Source organism: Schistocerca nitens, chromosome 9 (assembly GCF_023898315.1).
Source record: "Schistocerca nitens isolate TAMUIC-IGC-003100 chromosome 9, iqSchNite1.1, whole genome shotgun sequence".
In the NCBI taxonomy this organism is placed as follows: Eukaryota; Metazoa; Arthropoda; class Insecta; order Orthoptera; family Acrididae; genus Schistocerca; species Schistocerca nitens.
In genome coordinates this window covers 231,045,885-231,067,607 of record NC_064622.1, presented here as the reverse complement: position 1 = coordinate 231,067,607, position 21,723 = coordinate 231,045,885, and the positions used below count along the sequence as shown (strand labels likewise).

Sequence of the window (21,723 nt, the reverse complement as noted above, 5' to 3'; positions counted from 1 at the left end):
CGTAACTAATGAGGATGTATTGAATAGGATTGGGGAGAAGAGAAGTTTGTGGCACAACTTGACTAGAAGAAGGGATCGGTTGGTAGGACATGTCCTGAGGCATTAAGGGATCACAAATTTAGCATTGGAGGGCAGCATGGAGGGTAAAAATCGTAGGGGGAGACCAAGAGATGAATACACTAAGCAGATTCAGAAGGATGTAGGCTGCAGTAGGTACTGGGAGATGAAGGAGCTTGCACAGGATAGATTAGCATGGAGAGCTGCATTAAACCAGTCTCAGGACTGAAGACCACAACAACAACAACATATGTTCTATGTCTGCATGATACACAAGCTCAGGTCGCAGTGTACTGCCTGTTACAATACATCATAGTTTGTTACATGGCCACAGTGGTGTGTCAAGTGGTCCCCTGTTTTATATACCGGAGGATACAACATTGTGAAGGGGGTTTTAAATTAGAAGTTATGGAAGACTGGCCTGTCCTACCCTCACAGCATGGATGTTGGGATCCACATGCTATTGGATATTCAAGGGCCATTGAGTAGCTAGACAAATTACGTTGTGTACCCATTTGTATTCCTTGGATTACAGCACCATCTGTGGTGAAATGAAGAAAATGCTTCAGAAAAAACAAGTGTGGATTTTACCATAGAATCATAATCTGCAATAAAAAGCATAGGTTCCCATTGAAGATTTCAAAGTTGCACTCTGCCACCCACGTGCCAGGTGCAGTGCTGGGTTGAGTACGGCATCATTGAATGTCACCTCTGAAACAAATAAACTGCAAACATAGTTTTTTTTGATGTTGTATGTAGTTTTTGAGATATTTCAATGTCTTCAGTTAAAATGAAAACCAGTAGTATCTACCATTAATTTCTATTATAACATTTGACATTAATTTTTACCTATTTATTTTCAGCTGTTTTAATCTCTTTTTTAACTATGTTTTACCTATTTTTTTCAGTCACTTGTTTTACCTCCCAACCATTCAACCACGAATTCCTACTAATTCTGCCTCTGCAGATTCCTCATATTCTTCTTTGCCCTAGCAAAACTTCAGTCACACAACCTCAGTCAAGAAGTCTTCTCTGGCACATGATACTCCACCTAATGGGCTCACCATTAAAACTGACATCTCAGGCTGTCACCCATCCTACCATCAGAACCTTAACTTTTCCCAGTTCCATCAGTCCATCACCCTCACCAGTTCTGACTCTCTTAACCATAGAACCCAGCTCAAACTATACTTAACAGTCTCTATTCCTTTCACAAAGTCCATTTGTACTGGACCACAACTTCCTGAACGGTATTACTGCAGTTGAAACTCTTGCCCTTCAATCACTGGAACAGCATTACCAGCACCATCTGAGGATGCTGTCACACCTGATCTGTCGTACTCCGTCATGGGATTACGTGTAGCCATCAAAGAGCCTACCACTGTGATCCAAACTCCTCCACTCCCCCCCCTCCCTCCCCCAGTCAACCCCCGTTGCTCCCTGACAATTCTTATTCCACCTTTCACATCCCCAAAGACTTCATTCTCTTTCTGTGAAATACAATACTCCTGAACACCCATCCTGTAACACTCTCGTCATCCTTTCTGCAGAAACTCTGACCCCTTCATAAGCCTCAGTACTTTCTAAAGGTCTCACCTTTAGTCCAAAACCTAGGTTGAACCATGCTGGAATGTAAAGGCCTTCTTTTCTTTACTCATTCTCTACTGTGGAAACATTTTTTCAACACACACCCAACTGACAACAAACCAGAGTACCACATAGAACCTTGTTTAAAACACTTTCAACCTCTCTCAAACCATGATCCTTCTCCCCTTCCACGTAGTCAGCTCCAAGTAACCTTTTGGGAATTCCTCACTTTTAATATGGCCTCACCTCATTTCCTAAATCCCTCTCCAGTGAGTCCAATATCATGCCTACCGAAGACACAACTATCCATAATCTGAAAACAGATTCAGACCTTATCCTCCTTCCCACAAACAAAGTTCTTGCCACAGAGGTCATAAGTCATAGACTCTATCAACTTTCCTACCCGCTGTCAACTTCTATGTCAACTTTACAACACCTCTGCATACAAATTTACAACCATGATCCCACCATAGAAGTCCAACATGACCTCCAGCAGCTTCTTGAGGCCTTAGATCCATACTGAAACCTGACACCTGAAACCCTCTCACCAGTAGCCTCCCACAGTCTTCCCTTTTACTTACTCCACAATCCCAACACCACAGTTCTCCCTACTGGTCCTCCCATTGTGGCTGGGTACAATGTTCCCAGAGAATGAATCTATGCCTTTGTTGATCAACACCTGCAAACTATTGTCCCTGAACTCCTACCCTACATTCAAGATACTGCTCACTTTCTTCACTGCCTTTCCACAGTTCCTGTCCTGTTACCACCAGACTCCTTGTTGGGCACTGTGGGTGTGACATCCTTGTACATCATCCCACATTCCAGTGGCTTTGCAGCCATGGAAGACTACCTTTCATTATGTACTCCTGATAGCCAACCCACAATATCTTTCTTATTCCTCCTAGCCAACCACATCCTGATCCCCAAATTTTCACTTTTGAAGGCCAAATCTCCTCTACCAGGGAAAAAAAGCAACATCCTCAAGGACTGTGTTCTTTGGCACCAGAGTGTAATATGTGCATACTGTGAGAGGTTGATTCATTTATTACAGTCATTAGTGATCATACTGTGCTCAGTAAGCCTGTCTTTGAACCTTCTATTTTGACTCTCCAGGTGGTAACTGTGCTGAGATTAGGGTGAACATAGTTTGCAACATTCATTCAGGGGTAGAGCTGTGCCCCATTTCCAGTCCAGGTATGTGCTCCTGTTGAAAAGCTTCAGCCATTTGAATGGGATTGTGCTGTGGGCCTGCATGAAGCTGGATGGACATATCAACAGATTGCTGCGCATCTTGGGTGCATTGTATTGGTGGTCTGTCACTACTGTCAACAATGTCTGTGTCATCCAGATGTAGCTGAATGTAGGTTGAGGCAGAATATTAGCATTAAGAAAAAAGACAGTTCAGAATCAAATCAGAATAGGAAAAGAAGAATTCTGCTTCTAGGTTAGCAGTCATGAGAGGGGTGTAGGCCAGCTGCTTCAGGTGAAATTAGGCGCATGGTACCAAGTCACAAATTTTGTGAAACCAGGTGCTAACCTTAGCCAGGTAACAAAAACTGAGGTCAGCTATGCAGGGACTTTTAGAAGGGAGATCAGGTAACTATAGTTGGGAGAGCAGGAAAGAGCCTGGCTATGAATCGAAGATATAGTATTAGGAGTGACCTGGATAAAATAGGAGCAGAAACTAGACACACAAATGTGGGGTTTGTGGAGGTCTTTCAGCACCGTGATTGGTCCTGTGTAAACAGTGCTGTAAGGCATGTTAATACTGAGATGGACAGCATGCTCCAGACACTGTGTAGTGGTGCCACCTGCTTTATTTGTTGGTTGTTTTTGGTGTCGACATACTGCGTTGCTACACTGGCTGAAAAATGGGTTGTGGATTCCGACACTGACTACAGCAAATAAAGTAGCCAACAGATGTGCAGTTGCATTTCACTGTCTTTTACTTTCACTTTTCACAACCCCCCATATACACAATTAATATATGGCCAGTGCACTATTGTTTAACTTTCCATAAGCCTCATTAATAGTTTGCAGGCAGACCTCCACATACTGCTACAATAGTTTCTTGTTGAACATCTACGAGCAGTAAAAAACTAATCCTCAAAGTTCACAGTTCTTGAAGAATAGAAAGGTACATATGGAGCAGACACAATCATTGTTTTAACACACGGCCTAATTGTGTAACGCTTATTTCACAGTTAAGTGGAAGCATTGTTGTTGTTCAAACCAGCACAGGTTATTCGTCCGAAGTTGGCCATCCTTATATATCATCAAAATAATAGGTACTGAAACTACACATTGTTTAAAGTTAAACTTACAGAAATTACTATTAAAACTTAACTCATTAAATTAACTGAATACATCAAAAAATGCATCAGTTTAACAGTTTCTTCTACTGCAAGAGTTAGGCAAAGTTATTTGTTTAAATCATGAAATTAACAAATATAAGTACGAAAACAATACTTTTGACAAAACTGTTAATTACTTTGGAATTAATTAAGGGCTGGCTTTGCTAACATGTTTTCGAATAGAGCCAAATACATACTTTAAGATTACCAGCATTTCGTCTTCCAGGTGTTTACAATTATTTGAGAATTTATATTTGTTTATACGTCAACGATAGAATTTAAGTTACAAAACAATCACTGATTTCACACTATAACAAAAGATACTAACTAGGAATAGTCAAAATAAATTAGGAAATCAATTACATACATAAAACTGATCACAAAATTAGATCTGGTGTTATATTCTATAAAACTAAGGGCCAATCTTTCTCTTTTATGAAAATGCAGATTGCATTCATGTACGTTAATGGTAATTAGTTAAACGTAACAAAACAAATTTAAGGATGGAGATGGAAAAACTAGAGGGGAATTAAAATTATCCCAGCTTGCTTCATCACATCAACCCCTCATTGGATTGACCAGATATTGCTAATAGCTAAATGGACAATTCAATGACCACAAATGCCTCCAGAAATTGGGTTTAACAATATACACACAAAAAAATATTATGTAAAAAATCTTATCAAAAACTACAGTATATATGTTTTTCAAATTTATACTTACGTGAACTGGCCGTACGAAAATCCCCATCTAAAATAATTACATGCAGTGTATTGCTTTCAATATCACAAAATATCCACAAGTTATACTTTTAACAAAAAATTAGGCATCTTCATCATAAGTGAAGTCCTTTTTTGTTAAACAAAGATTACATTGTACAATACATATCACTTTGCACAAGTCCTGTCTCGCTAAACACAATAAATCCTAATGGGTTGCAATAGACAGAAAATTTGACTTGCTCAGTCTTTAGTAGTTTTCACAAGTGCTTTCACTTTTTCCTCTCACCTAGCTGTCCACGCCTTCAATGGGTCTAAGTGGCAGTTAGTTATGAAATGCACCTCGATTAGTTTCCTTGGAGATGGTTCTCCTCCTCCACAGTACATGAAAAAATGAGACAAATTACCCTACTTCACTGCACTTACTTTTAATTCTAACTTAAGTCTAAAAAAATTTTTAACACAAAAAACAACAGTCATTACTCCATAAATATGTATACATTAAATAGTTCTCATAACATTACAATAATTAGCACTAAAAGTGACTATAGTACGAAAGGAGTGGACTAGTAAAGTTTTAAATTCAGGTGCACATTACACCATAACACATTACTCTAAGTCATAATTGTCTGAAACTGGTTAAACTTGAAAGATCTGGATCTCTTTTCCACTTGCAAAATAGCAAAAACTCAAGATGTGCATTACCTCTAGTAAAAACTCAAGATGTGCAGTAGCATAGCTTTACTACTCATTATGTTATTAAAAAAATAAGTCACCATCACATAACTTATTTACTATTCAAATCAAAGTTAAGGGGATGGAAATTGTATCAAGTCATCGCCCCAGTTCTCTGCTCAACTCTGAGCACTACTCTCATTCAACTAGAAAATTAAATCCTCACAAATTGTTACCAAATGGTTGACCTGTCAGAATATTCACATCACTTTTGTGCCACAGTTATCAGTTAATCAACAAAATTATTGTTCTTCATTCCAGTATCACCACTTTAAGCTCATAATTCCTCAGGATACAAAAACAAGTTTTCAGGTAACATATAGGTCCAATGACCTCACTAAAACATTGCTCTTTCATTTCCTAACTGCAGTGTCATGAATTGCACAATATAAACGTTACCCAATATTGCCTAGTTCTCAATTAGATCAGCAATATAGTCACACCAAGTTTGTTTGTACACAGTTATCTTTTGCATTACTCAATCATGTCTGTCTCAGTGTGTCATCTTTACAGTGAGTAGCAATCTGTCCTTTTTCTGATATTATTGAATGATTAGATTAAACGGCCAATGGACTGTAGGTCCTAGTAATGAGTATCTCGAGAACAAAAACAAAGAAATATTGTAGAAAACTGTTTAATGATTTATATGGATAATATTATTTGTTATTCAGGGTCCCATATTCATAGTAAAAGACTAATTATCTTGTAGAAATGTTAAGAAACTTAACCAAAGTGATGTTAAAGCAAATATAAGCCTATGACTAATTGTGGGTCATTCCCCATGTAATAAACATGAATATGTATATTTATTATAAATGAAAAACAATTTCAGCATTGATTATATACCAAATATATACAAGCTATTGATATTTTAATTAAGAAGCTTAAAACTAGTTTTCAAACAATGGAAAACCCAGGATGGATTGTAACAATATTATGAAAAGGATAGATTAGATTAGATTAGATTTACTTTCATTCCAATTGATCCGTAGTGAGGAGGTCCTCCAGGATGTGGAACATGTCAGAAAAACAACAATACATGACAAATATTTACAACTAAAACAAATAAGCTAATGTACCATTCCACAGGTCCCAAGTGGAATGATCGTCATTTTTTAATGAACACTAAGAGTCATTTTACAAATACTAATGCACTGAATTTAAAATAAAAAAAGTTTTTTATTTATTTATAAGGTAATAAACATGTAATACAACTACTGTGATACTTATTTACAATGAACACATTACTGCACTGAAATGGTGCAGAAGTTAGATTATACTTACACACACACACACACACACACACACACACACACACACACACACACACACACACAGACACACAAATTTTCAATGAACACATTACTGTAGTAATGTAGTCGAATTAAGTTGGGTGATGCTGATGGAATTAGATTAGGAAATGAGACACTTAAAGTAGTAAAGGAGTTTTGCTATTTGGGGAGCAAAATAACTGATGATGGTCGAAGTAGAGAGGATATAAAATGTAGACTGGCAATGGCAAGGAAAGCGTTTCTGAAGAAGAGAAATTTGTTAACATCGAGTATAGATTTAAGTGTCAGGAAGTCGTTTCTGAAAGTATTCGTATGGAGTGTAGCCATGTATGGAAGTGAAACATGGACGATAAATAGTTTGGACAAGAAGAGAATAGAAGCTTTCGAAATGTGGTGCTACAGAAGAATGCTGAAGATTAGATGGGTAGATCACATAACTAATGAGGAAGTACTGAATAGGATTGGGGAGAAGAGAAGTTTGTGGCACAACTTGACCAGAAGACGGGATCGGTTGGTAGGACATGTTCTGAGGCATCAAGGGATCACCAATTTAGTATTGGAGGGCAGCGTGGAGGGTAAAAATCGTAGAGGGAGACCAAGAGATGAATACACTAAGCAGATTCAGAAGGATGTAGGTTGCAGTAGGTACTGGGAGATGAAGAAGCTTGCACAGGATAGAGTAGCATGGAGAGCTGCATCAAACCAGTCTCAGGACTGAAGACCACAACAACAACAACATTACTGCACTGAAATTGTGCAGAAGTTATGTTGTACTTATATACAAATCAGTTGGTTTTACTAAGAAATTCATCAATGGAGTAGAAGGAGTTGGCCACCAATAAATCCTTTAGGCTTCTCTTAAACTGAATTTCATTGGTTGTTAAGCTTTCTATGGCTGCTGGCAAGTTATTGAAAATGTGTGTTCCTGAATAATGCACACCTTTTTGTACAAGACTAAGTGACTTTAAATCATTGTGAAGATTATTCTTATTTCTAGTATTGATTCCATGAATTGAGCTGTTGGTTTGAAAAAGTGATATATTTTTAATGACAAATTTCATTAAGGAATAAATATATTGGGAAGCAGTAGTTAGTATCCCTAGTTCCCTAAACAGGCTTCTGCAGGATGTTCTTGAGTTCACACCACATATAACTCTTACTGCACGTTTTTGTGCCCGGAAAACTTTAGCTTGGCTTGATGAATTACCCCAAAAAATAATCCCATACGACATTATGGAATGAAAGTAAGCATAGTATGCCAGCTTTTTCATTTTTATATCCCCTATGTCTGACAAAATTCGCATTGCAAACAGAGATTTGTTAAGACGCTTCAGCAGTTCTGTGGTGTGCTCCTCCCAGTTGAATTTATTATCAAGCTGTAATCCAAGAATTTAACACTGTCCACTTCTTCTATCTTCTTGTCATCGTATGTTAGACATATACTCTTGGGACACCCCTTACAAGTTCTGAACTGCATGTAGTGTGTTTTTTCAAAGTTTAGTGACAAAGAATTGGCTAGGAACCAGTGATTAATGTCCACAAATATTTTATTGGCTGATCTTTCTAAGACTACACTTGATTTGCTATTTATTGCAATGTTTGTATCATCGGCAAACAAAACAATAGTTGCTACTCACCACATAACGGAGATGCTGAGTTGCAGATAGGCACAACAAAAAGTTTTGAACTTTAGGTATTTACTGTTTGGTTAATGTTTCACAGTAGCGATGACATCATTTTCCTAAGTGGAGGAAGCTGTAGTGTAACATATAACTCTGTGATAACAGGAAGGAGAAGACAGACTGAGAGAGGGGGCAGGAGGAGGAGATGGCCAAAGGAAGGGGGCAGGGGAGATGGACAGAGCCTGGAGAGAAAGAGATTAGGACATATATCCAATTCCCACATGTTTTACGAACAAGTGCTTTCTCTTTTCTTTCTTTTCCATTTAAGCAGAGTGAGCCAAAGCAAAGTGGGGCTGGGTACAGCTAACATAAATAAAAATAATGATGGACTACTTTCACAAATGGAAATTCCAGGAGACAGAAAGAAAGTTGTTTCTAACGACAAGTCATTCAGAGCAGTTCAGGTATCCATAATGGTTACTGTCCTCTTGATAACTCATGCTCCAGAACTTAATTATGCAGATAGTTAGCAATTACACATCACAGCTGTTGATAGAAAATGCTTTGCAAATGTGGTACACCACACAGTTAATGCTATAAACAGATACACACTCAACAATAATTAATGCATTTGCTTGTTTCACGTGAATGATACACTATCTTAATTTCTTCAAACACATTGTGTGATGCAAAGACAACTACAGTTAAATCCACCTTATTTCATCTTGTATAGGCATTTAGTAGCACTGTATAAACTTTATAAAGTCCTACAAGGTTCCAAATAAAGTCACAGAAACACTGGGAAATGTGGCACCTCATTTCTTTTTTTGTTTACAGTATGCAATTGCTATTGATGGGAGTCTCTGAAAATTCAGTCTTCATAACTTGATCAGATTGCCAGTGACTGAAAAATCCATTATTGACATCCAGTTAGCTTGTTACATGAATTACACTCATTGTTGTACATATTTAGAGAAGAAACTCTTTGTCATTAAACATTCCTCAGATATTCCTTTTTGCAGTTTGGATGCCCACATTTAGAGCTTTTTCTTTCTTAAGTTTTAGAATAAGGAACATTAGCATGGTCAGGTTAATGACATGTAAAACACTTTTGAAACTACTTGAAGGAAAACTGTTTTTAATTCCTGAGAAACATTGCAACAACTTCTTTAACAATGAATAGTAAAATTAATTGATATCGAATAGTTCTACTCTACAAATTTCAAGATAAAAAAGTACAGTGTTTTATCAACAGTATTTGTTATATTTAACATAAAGGACATGCCCTGATATATTTTATGATAAAATGGCTAGAGATAAATTGAGGATGTCAATGTATTATTGATTTTCTCCAATTTTTAAAGCAGCTGTGTATCTTTAATACAGAAGGTAGAAATATGATTTCTTCTTTTTGCTTATTTCTATGAGATATATCAGTATTTTGACTTCCAAACACAATGTTAGGAGCTTTTCAGTTAACTGGTTTCTAATGTCAGTAGCATTGCCCCCCCCCCCCCCCTTTGTTTTCCACAGTAGAGAGTACAGGAAAAGACACTGTGATATTACTGCCATTATGTAATGATAAGCTGTAAAAATTATTCTTCTTCCTTGTGGCCCTTTCATTTGTTCTCTTTTTCTGTTTCTCCCATGTTTGTGCAAGCACACCATATGTTAAAGAAAGAGAGAAAGTTTGAGATGGTATATATGTTCTTTGTGACTTTTTTAGTTACTTTAAATCAAATGTTAATTTATTTTACAGGCTTGCTGGACTTTTCTCAAACTCAGAAGTTGAAGCATTGCGTGATCGCAAGGATAAAGTGCAGAGTCGACTGTACAGTAAACTGATAGCATCACTGGCAGAACCAACTCCTGAAATTGCACGTGGTCACTATGCCAGTCTAGCACACTTGTACAAATGTGCAAACTGTGGCAAGTTAATTGTACGGCAGATTGCTTCCCACATTCCTTGCCAACCTGCAAATATGCTGATTGACATATATGGAAACATCAGCAGCAAACATATAAGGTGAATAACAGTCTTAGCAGTTGCAGTACGAAGTAAAAATTCATATTCATTTTTATGTACAGCTTACTGTCAGCACCTACATGTATATTAAAGGACAAGTAATTTCAAGAAATACTAGATGGAAACACATGAGAAATGTTCTTAAAGAAAATAATGGGAGGTAAAGTTAAATGCGTAAAAGGAGCAAATTAGAAGAATATATTAATTATAGCATTTGTGGCATGCCAGGCGATATTTTGGAAAGACCTCAGTAGGAAGATATGAACACTGACAGGAATAATATGGGTTGCACATGGAGAAAACAAGAACACAGAAATTTTTGTTCATTTATTCATCCATCCATAGACAATATGCATTGTATGGATGTCATCTAAATGTGTATACTGATAAAATATACACAATTACCAACTTACAATTTTTCATACCGTATGTTACAAGTGTGTACAGTTTTACCTTTATTGTGTTGTGGATGCAGTAATGTATCTCTTGATCATAATGTATTATATTTATTTAGCATCCACATACAGATTATTCAGAGTACAGGTACATGACGTTGGGGAATTAATGCAGAAATTTCATAGATGATCTTTAAGTTAACACTGATGTTTCACAAAATCAGCAATGCTATTGCAATATATTACCTTTTTTTTTTTAATGTTTAGTTCTGACACCCGGTTGAGGTGAACCACTGAATAAATGTTTGGGTTGATATAGCACACTATTTTAATACAGATCAACAAAAGTAATAATTGTTTCAAAATATAATATGGATAGGCAAATCATTATTTTCTTCTGATCTCATTCAATAAGTCTCCCCTGACTCAAAGTTCTGGGCAACTTTTCCCTGACTCTAAACCACACCAGTCTTTTCCTACATCCCTCTATTTCTTCAGCCCTTTTGCCAGGAGGAGCCACTGGCTCCAAAATCTCATGCATTTCCATGTGTTGTATGTGTGTTTTCCTGCCACCATTTGGTAGGTAGATCTTTTATCTATCCATATTATATTTTCAAATACTGATTACTCTTGTCAATATATTTTCCCTTTTGTCCATTATTCCTCCAAATGTAAACCTGTGCCAATCTTTGTTGCCATCTATCTACTTCAAACTGTCACATTTTGTGCTATTTTGTTCATTTATTTATCTGTGCCATCTGCTATTAACAACATCTTGCCCTCGTGTCTTTTGCAGTTTTGATTCCAGTGCACTTAGTCAGGACTATTGTTACTTACAAATATTCATCTGACACTTTGTTTCTGGTTCATTATACACTGTAGGGCCATCTCCTGATGTCTTTCACTGATTTATTTGTGAAACTGACACCACTTTTCTTACCATCTCACCTTGCTTCTGTACAATTCATTCATGTTTTTGTGTGCTTGTTTTTCACCAACCGCACTGACTATTGCTGTCAACTCCTGAAATATTTTTCCCCAAACATATATGATTCTTAATTGAAACCCTCAGCTGCTGACAGCCAGTGAGGGTTTCAATTAATTATCATTTATTCTGGAGAAGCTGCACAGTCATCAATGGTATCTGTTCCTTTGAGAGCAGTTACTATCTTCATAGTAGATTCTGTTGTTCAGATGACTTCCCCTCTCTGTTTACCCCTCTGTAAGCTTTTGATTTTTCTCGCATCTTTTTCACGACCTTTTCCACTTACAATTTTCTGTTGTAATTTTTTCCCCATTATATTTTCCAGTTTTCTCAGCTCTTCTCTTTATAAAATTAGGTTTCATACAAAATAAGGTTTTCCTTGGTCTGCTCTAGACCCTTATACAATGAATTGAACTGCATAAAGTCTGTCAGTTGAATTGATTTTTCTTTTTTAAGCAATGCTGGCTACAGTGTAAGACTGGTTGACCAAAGTGAAACCTTTTTACTGACTAACAATGGCCAATTACTATTTGTTACCAGTGTTACAGCCCTGTTAGGTACTTGTATTTCTTTTCATTCTAACTGTTAGAAGTACAGAAGTCAGATGCAAAAACTTTGTCTTTTTAAGGTGGACAGTATAATAGAGTGTAGCTGTGTAGTTATTATTGATTTATGTCTTTTTAATAAGAAGAGACTGGCATTGTTCTCTGCTTTACAATTCAGGGACACTCCTTTTTGTCAGCTGTTGGTGAATTAGCCAAGAAATTTTGTAAAATTTCAGAAATATTGAGTCCAGACACATACCAGGAAGTTTATGTATAAGTGGCTGAAACAAGAATTTTGGGGAAATCAAACAGTGGAAAATCCAGGATGGAATGTAATAAGATTATGAAAAGCAAAGAGGAGATGCGAGTCGCAGATAGGCACAACAAAAAGACTGTCACAAATAAAGCTTTTGGCCATTAAGGTCTTCATCAACAATAGATGACAGACAGACAGACAGACAGACAGACACACACACACACACACACACACACACACACACACACACACACACACACACACACAAACGCAACTGACACAAACAACTGCAGTCTCAGACAACTGAAACCACACTACGAGCAGCAGCACCAGTGCATGATGGGAGTGGCAACTGGATGGGGTGAGGAGGAGGCTGGGGTGGGGAAGGGAAGGGATAGTATGGTGAGACTGGCAGACAGTGAAGTGCTGTAGGTTCGACAGAGTGCAGGGGAGAGGTGAGGAGGGGGAGAGGGGAAGTGGTGGAAAAGGAGAAAAGTAAAAAAGACTGGGTGTGATGGTGGAATGACGGCTGTGTAGCACTGGAATGGGAACAGGGAAGGGGCTGGATGGGTGAGGACAGTGACTAACAAAGGTTGAGGCCATGAGGGATATAGGAACGTAGGATGTATTGCAGTGAAAACTCCCACTTCCACAGTTCGTAAAAGCTGGTGTTGGTGGGAAGGATCCATATGGCGCAGGCTGTGAAGCACTCATTGAAGTGAAGGACATCATGTTGGGCAGCATGTTCAGCAACAGGGTCGTCCACTTGTTTCTTGCCCATAGGTTGTCTGTGGCCATTAATGTGGACAGACAGCTTGTTGGTTGTCATGCTCACATAGAATGCAGCACAGTGGTTGCAGCTTAGCTTGTAGATCACATGACTTGTTTCCCAGGTAGGTCTACCTTTGATGGGATAGGTGATGTTAGTGACCAGACTGGAGTAGGTGGTGGTGGGAGGATGTTTGGGACAGGTCTTGCATCTAGGTGTATTGCAGGGGTATGAGCCATGAGATAAGGGTCTGAAAACGGGGGTTGTGTAAGGATGGATGAGTATATTGTGGAGTACCACTGTTGACCACTTGTACAACAACCTCCATACCTCCCCCTCATCCCCTCATAGCTGACAAACCTTGGTTTGCAGATCTACTACACTTACCCCACCTGACAAAACTCCCTCCCACCACCACAGAGAATCCAGAACCTAAACAGACTCATTACACAGTTATGAACCTTTCCTACAGATGCCTTAGACCCACAGAAATATCAGTCCTTTCCAAAGGCCTCACCTTTTGCCCCACTCCCAAATTCAGTCATGCAGCCTACACAATATACTGGTCCATCCTTACACAACCCCTGCTTCCAACCCCTTACCTCATGACTCATACCACTGTAATAAACCTAGATGCAAGACTTGTCCCATACATCCTGCCATCACCACCCACTCAAGTCCTGTCTCTAACACCACCTATCCCATCAAAGGCAGACCTACCTGGGAAACCAGTCATGTGATCTACAAGCTAAGCTGCAACCACTGTGCTGCATTCTATGTAGGCATGACAGCCAACAAGCTGTCTGTCCAGATGAATGGCCACCGACAAACTGTGGCCAAAAAACAACCCCCCTGTTGCTGAACAAACTGCCAAACATGATACCCTTCATTTCAATGACAGCTTCACAGCCTTTGCCATATGGATCCTTCCCACCAACACCAGCTTTTCTGGACTGCGGAAGTGAGAGTTTTCCTTGCAATACATCCTACATTCCTGTAACCCTCCTGACCTCAACCTTCGTTAGTCACTGTCCTCATCCATCCAGCCCCTTCCCTGTTCCCATTCCAGCAGTACACAGCTGTCATTCCACCATCACACTCAGTCTTTTTACTTCTCTCCTCTTCTGGAACTTCCCCCTTCCCCACCTCCCTTCTGCCCTGTGTAACCTGCAGCACTTCACTATCTGCCACCCACACCATACTATACCTGCTCCTCCCTGCCCCAGCCTCCTCCTTAACCCCAGCCAGTCGCCACTCCCATCGTGCACCAGTGCTGCTGCTCATAGTGTGGTTTCAATTGCCTGAGACTGCAGTCGTATGTGTGAGTTGCATTTGAGTGTGTGTGTGTGTGTGTGTGTGTGTGCGTGCGTGCGTGCGTGCGTGTGTGTCATTTGTTGTTGATGAAGGCCTTAATGGCTGAAAGGTTTATTTGTGACAGTCTATTTGTTGTGCCTACCTGTGACTCAGCATCTCTGCTATACAGTGAATTTTGGGGAAAGATAGAAATATTTGATCAGTGATCTGAATAGGATTCATTTGGAGAAATACATGGTAAGCAACAGGGTAACTGATGTGAAAATCAAAACTCACCTCAACTACTTTTCTGACAATCCTTCAAAGTTCTATTCATTATTAGGCAAATATGGATACAGCTTTATACACTGCAGGAGTAGAAAACTGTACCATAATAGGTATTTGTTGTAACTCACTTACTGACAAGAGACAGGGGACAATGTTAGTGATGTGAGATTGACATAGGTCTGAGAATTTAACAAAATCACTGCCGCCCCCATGCTACTTGTATTTTTAATATCTTGTCCATAACACTTACTTCAGTATAAAGTTTGGTTTGGATTCTACCATCACTTGAGAAACACTATTCACATACATATTCATGTCTGATGTAGGAGGCTAAGAGTTGCAACCCCCCCCCCCCCCCCCCCCCCTCTCCTCCTCCCGCTCTTACCTTCCTTTTTTTTTTACAACTTTTTTTTTACAATGGTTGTACATCACCCAACACTTTGGGCACACAGGCTGCTCATGTTGATCAAAACAATAAGGACATGATGGGAGTGAAGTACATGGCCACTATTGTGGCACTGACTGCTGTTTAGCACGGTGCTGCCTCAGTCATTATGGAGATCACGATTGCATGGCCGTAACAGCATCTTCCCAACAGCATCTTCCCCCTTAAGCTAACTGACAGCAGCTAAGGAGGAGAAGCAATGGTGGCTACTTCATACTAAGCTTCTGTCTGATTTCCTGCTTTCCTAGATGCCTCATAAGACTGGGCAATGTTCAAACCTCTGTGAGAGAAGGGATTTGCACATTGTCAAGTGCGTTTCATGAACATCTCTATCTATTATATACACAAATCAAAAAAGTTTTGCATCAGCTCAGTTCTGATAGTTCCAGAACCTGTACAGAAAATTGGAATAGAGATTAACATAAACATCATTTCCACCCTTTTTATTACTTACGAAAACCACGCATTGCACGTAGTACCACCATACAGTGAGACCTTCAGAGGTGGTGGTCCAGATTGCTGTACACACCGGTACCTCTAATACCCAGTAGTACATCCTCTTGCATTGATGCATGCCTGTATTTGTTGTGGCATACTATCCATAAGTTCATCAAGGCACCATTGGTCCAGATTGTCCCACTCCTCAACTGCGATTTGGCGTAGGTCCCACAGAGTGGTTGGTTTGTCACATCATCCATAAAAAGCCCTTTTCAATCTATCCCAAGCATGTTTGATAGGATTCATGTCTGAAGAACATGCCGGCCACTCTAGTCGAGCGATGTCGTTATCCTGAAGGAAATCATTCACAGGATATGCATGATGGAGGTACAAATTGGTTTGGTTGAAGGCATATGCAACACTCATCAGTGGAGAGAACATGATGCCTATCCTGAGTGGTCCATTTGGCATGTTGTTGAGCCCATCTGTACTGCACTGCATGGTGTCGTGGTTGCAAAGATGGACCTCACCCTGGACGTCAGGAGTGAAGTTGCACACCATATAGCCTACTGTGCACAGTTTGAGTCATAACATGACGTTCTGTGGCTGCACAAAAAGCATGGTGGCATTTCTGTCAGGGTTCCTCCAAGCCATAATCTGTAGGTAGCAGCCATCCACTGTAGTAGTAGCCCTTGAGCAGCCTGAGCGAGGCATGCCATCGACAGTTCCCTCGCTCTCTGTATCTCCTCCATGTCCGATCAACATTGCTTTGGTTCACTCCGATTCGCCTGGACACTTCCCTTGTTGAGAGCCCTTCCTGGCACAAAGTAATAATGTGGACATGATCAACCCTCAGTATTGACTGTCTAGGCATGATTGAACTACAGACAACATGAGCCGCGTACGTCCTTCCTGGTTGAATGACTGGAACTGACCGGCTGTTGGACCCCCTCCGTCTAATAGGTGTTGCTCATGCATGGTTGTTTACATCTTTGGGTGGGTTTAGTGACATCTCTGAACAGTCAAAGGGACTGTGTCTGTGATACAATATCGACAGTCAATGTCTATCTTCAGGAGTTCTGGGAACCGGGGTGATGCAAAACTTTTTTTGGATTTGTGTAGCATCACAAAGTATCGAATCAGCATATGAGTCCCATGAGTTTCAATAACAAACTGAAAATGCCTGCTAAACCCATGAGGATGTGCAAGCCCAAGCTCTGTACAACTTTTGTGGCTGCTTTTGACAATGGTATAACTCAAGATGAACAATAATAATGTGAGCGCTTTCACAGTGACAAGCAGAGAGCAACTGACACATTTCATCAAAAGAAAGACTGGCAGGTTCCTTAAGATGTGCTACCTGACACAAATGGTGATAAACATTAGCAAGGAATCCATGATAGAAAGGATGCCTTACACATGTTTGGGTCAGTGACACCAAAAGCTTGGAATTGCTGCCCAAAGTGTTTTTTGTATGTGTCTCAATCTTCCGCAGAATCATCATACAGAGGAAGGGGCTGTGTCAACAGTGGTGAATCTGACACATCAGCAATGCTACCAAATTGATTAGTGCCATGGAGAAAGCCTTCTGTCGATTGGTGAAAGCTCATTGCTGTTCAACAAGAAATTGAAGAATTTCTTCCACTGACATATTTTCTATAGTGAGCCATGAAATGAAACAAATGGAGTAGAATACCACACTCATTGCCAAAAATATTGTAACATTGCACAGCACAATATCAGAATTTCCACCAACCAACTTTTATTTTGCTCACACATGAAGGAATATACTAAGGTGCTGAATGACACTGTAATTGGTACAAACAAACATAACCAACAAGTGCCATAAGGCACAGTCTAATTTGAAGTATACATTTGTCACATAAACATTAGAGCTTGCTGATATAAAACTGTTTTGCACATGGAACAGGACTATCTGTGCTGTCTGTGCTGATGTGAGGTGGCCTCTTTAGGCAGCCATGGAAGTGTGCTCTGTTTAATTATGTGCACTCACTGTATAGGGTTGCAAAAGCTCTCATGTGTTGCAAATGAATTTAGCAGTTGTTGCCTTTTTTTTTATAAGTGCCTTTAACATTGACATTGAAGTCACCATACACAACTGTGCATTTTAAATGAAACTTCATTTTATTCATTAGCCCCTCAACAATGTCAGGAAACTCTGTACAATTTCCTGATGATGGGTGATGCAAACACACAATGACATCTTTGCGCACACACACAGTACTCAAAGTCTTGTTCAGTACATTGGACATTTTAAGTTTTATGTCTTTTTATTTTTATGTCTCTGTTAACATAGATGCACATCCCACCACATTTGTGGTGCTGATTGCAGCAGAACATGGTATACTAACTACATCTCCAAATATCTTTCATAGCCAGTGCTCACATTTACACAATACTGAAACATACATGAGGTGATCACTCAACAAGAGTTCTAATTCATCAGATTTTCTCCCTAAACATTTTCATTTTGAAAATGGATTCTTAATATTCAGAAAATTCAATAACTTATGTGCCACATACTATCATATTTCTTTGATGTTGCGTCTTTATAAAGAATCCTTCCATTTTGTTTGAAGAGCACTTCTTTTCACTCATGGACATAGATTTCAGATACTAGGTTACTTCACATTCTTCTTTCATGTGGTGGATTTCTTCCGCTTATGGACTGCTAGTGTTGGGCCAAATCTGTTTGAATTTCCTTGAGTATGTGCATCTATCATGATGATTTGTTTGCATTTACAACTGCTTGTGTACGTTACTTCCTTAATATCTCTGTCTATATGTTATGCAGATCTCTTTTTAACAGATGGATAACACTGTTCTACAAAAAAAAACTTTTTTTCTATTTCTGATAAAAATATTGTGATCCTAGTTGTATTTTTAGTGCTGAATTGAAAACTGTTTTTGGTTTTATTCTGTCAGGGATAGTTTATCAGTAATCGCAATTTTATTTCTCTTTTCAGTTTCTGATATAGTGCAGCAAACGTGAGGTGAAATTCGACAAACAAATGCACATCTTTATGATGTTATAAGTTCATCACATTAATGGAGGGTGGGATCTAACATATAACACAGTAACCTATGTGTATACACTTTGAAGCATTTATTTGACATGAGAAACTGCAGAAAATTGACAAACAACTGCCTTGTAATGCACATCACTTTTTTCTCTTGTATTGTGAATCTTTCTTCTCTCGAATGATATTCCAGCAATAATCTGCTAACATAGAAGGTACCCACTTCCCTTCATAGCGCCTTTCTATGGTAGAAATGTCTTTATGGAATCTTTCCCCATGTTCATCCGATACGTCACTACAACTCTCTGTGAAGTAGTCCAGATGAGAGTCCATCACATGTACCTTCAAAGACATATTGCACCCCAAATCCTGATATGCTTTGATCATATCCTTCACAATTGCTTTGTAGTTAGTAGCTCTTTTTCTTCCGAGGAAGTTTTCCGACACCATCTTGAAACAGTCCCATGCGGTTTTTTCTTTATCAGTTAAACATGCTTCAAAATTTGCATCTTTCTGCAGCTCCCTGATTTGTGAGCCCACAAATACACCTTCCTTTATTTTTGCAGCTGAAAGACGGGAGAATTTGGTAGCTAGATATGCAAACCCACAGCCTGTTTGATCCATGGCCTTCACGAATTGTTTCATCAGGCCAAGTTTGATGTGAAGTGGTGGAAGTAGTATATATTCAGGAGCTACCAGACTTTCGCCAACTTTCCATCTCCGCCTAGGCCATTTCTTTTTCACGAAGTGAGAATTTTGGTCTCTACTATCCCACTCGCAAAGAAAACAGGCATAATTTGTGTAGCCTTGTTGCATTTCCAGTACCATAGCAATTACCTTGAAATCTGCACATATTTTCCATTTGTGTTCATTGTATTTTAATGAATTTAGCATCCTTTGTACGAATTCGTAATTCTCTTTTGTCAAACTAGTGTAAGCTATGGGAACAGAGGGTATTTTATTTCCGTTATGGAGCAAAACACCCTTCAGACTTGTTTTCGATGCATCTATGAAAAGTCTTCACTCCTGTGAAATATAAGTGAAGTTCAGCACTTTCATCAGGCCAGCAACATCATTGCAAAATGTCAGTGCTTCGTCAGTTGAAAAATAAGAAATAAAGGCATGTTCTCTGTGCCTGAACACACTGATTTTAGTACTTTGGTGCAGTAGATTATACTCTTGTAATCTTGAACCAAGCAGGTGCGCCTTTTGTTTACTTAGCCCTAGATCACGTACTAAATCATTTAAATCTGCCTGTGTTAACAAATGTGGCGATGACTCACTTGTGCAGTGATATAAAGAATCATCATCTGTGATTTCTTCAGTACTACTTATTTCACTGTCACTCGGAATTTGATCTCGAGCTCTTGAAGGTACTGGAAGGTTGTCCGAATGCCGCACTGGCATTCTCGCTGAAAGCAGATCTGGGTAAACAATGTGCCTCTTCGACGTTTTGTTTGTAAAACCCTGAATTTTTGTTAGGATGAAATAACAATCAGTAACATGATCCTTAGGCTCCCTCCACATCATGGGAACAGCAAACATCGCCACATTCTCTTTACCTTTCCACCACTGAATTAGTTTGCAGTAACATGTAGCACAACAGAAATGTGGTGCCCATTCTTTATCTTGGTCTCCACCTCTACTCCAAAGAAATGTTTGTATGCTTTCTTTATGACTGAAGAAATTTTCTTCCTATTTCTGGCAAAATTGAACTTCCCACAGATGTAGCAGAAGTTGTCCGGCTTATATAGACATCCATGACGACGTGGCATTTCTGCAAATTTAAAAATACCGCTTTGGTAATACACCTGTATTAACTTAATAGTAGGGAATAGAGGAACGCTGATGTGTAAAAACAAGCAGTCGTTTTACCTTCAGCACCAGGCTCAATCAGTTTACACACAGGAATTAAAAAATTCATCCGTGCTCAGAAATACAACAGACAGTTACTTGTCAGCCAAAACACCCACTCGTTAAGACTGACACAAACTGCGGCTAACACCACTGTTGTAAACTCGATGCACCTGCCCCTAGGAGGCGTGAAGCTTTACTGCCGAGGCAGCGACCGGCTGTTGCCGTTCGAGTTAATGAGATGTTTCAGGTGATCTTAATGACATAGGTGTGGCGGGGGTAGCCTAATGATGTCTGATTCTTCCCACCTGCTGTTGCACAAGAAATTATCACGTTCTATCACTACTGGATGCGGCAACATACCCGTATTTCTCCAAAACATCTCTGTGTTTGCCATGAATTGTGAATATACATATATATATATATATATATATATATATATATATATATATACATATTACATAAAAAGTATCCCTGACAACGATGTTTTGTTTACATATTTGAATTTCCCACGGTAAAATGGTCTAGAAGCACATACTTTAATATCAGAAATAGAACCCATGTCGAACAGTGTAATATACTACTGCTACTTCTCCTGTGGAAGGAAGGTGTACAAACAAATCCACGGCATAGCCATATACACCTGTGTGACACTCTCCTGTGTCAACCTGTTTATAGACTATGTAGAGGAGACCTTCCTAGCCTCTGGAAATGTCAAACCCCTGGTTTGTTTCAGGTTCATTGATGATATCTTCATGATCTGGACTCGGGGCCAAGGCACCCTATCCTCGTTCCTTCTCAACCTCAGTACCTTCTCTGCCATCCATTTCACCTGGTCCTCCTCAACCCAGCATGCTACCTTCCTGATGGCCTCATTCACACCTCTATCCACATTAAACCAACCAACCACAAACGGTACCTGCATTTCAACAGCTGTCATCCCTTCCACACCAAAAAATCCCTCCCTTACAGCTTAGCCACCCAGGGATGGCATATCTGTAGTGACAAGAACTCCCTTG

The 21,723-nt window shown here is 39.3% G+C and overlaps 1 protein-coding gene across 1 annotated transcript in view; it reads left to right on the top strand.

Annotated features, from left to right (window-relative positions):
- Positions 1 to 21,723, top strand: part of LOC126204148 (SANT and BTB domain regulator of class switch recombination-like) — a 159,597-nt gene that overhangs the window by 46,412 nt on the left and 91,462 nt on the right. The window contains exon 5 of the mRNA XM_049938557.1: positions 10,129 to 10,395. Within this exon, the coding sequence (XP_049794514.1) occupies positions 10,129 to 10,395 (267 nt within the window). The remainder of the gene's footprint in view (positions 1 to 10,128; positions 10,396 to 21,723) is intronic.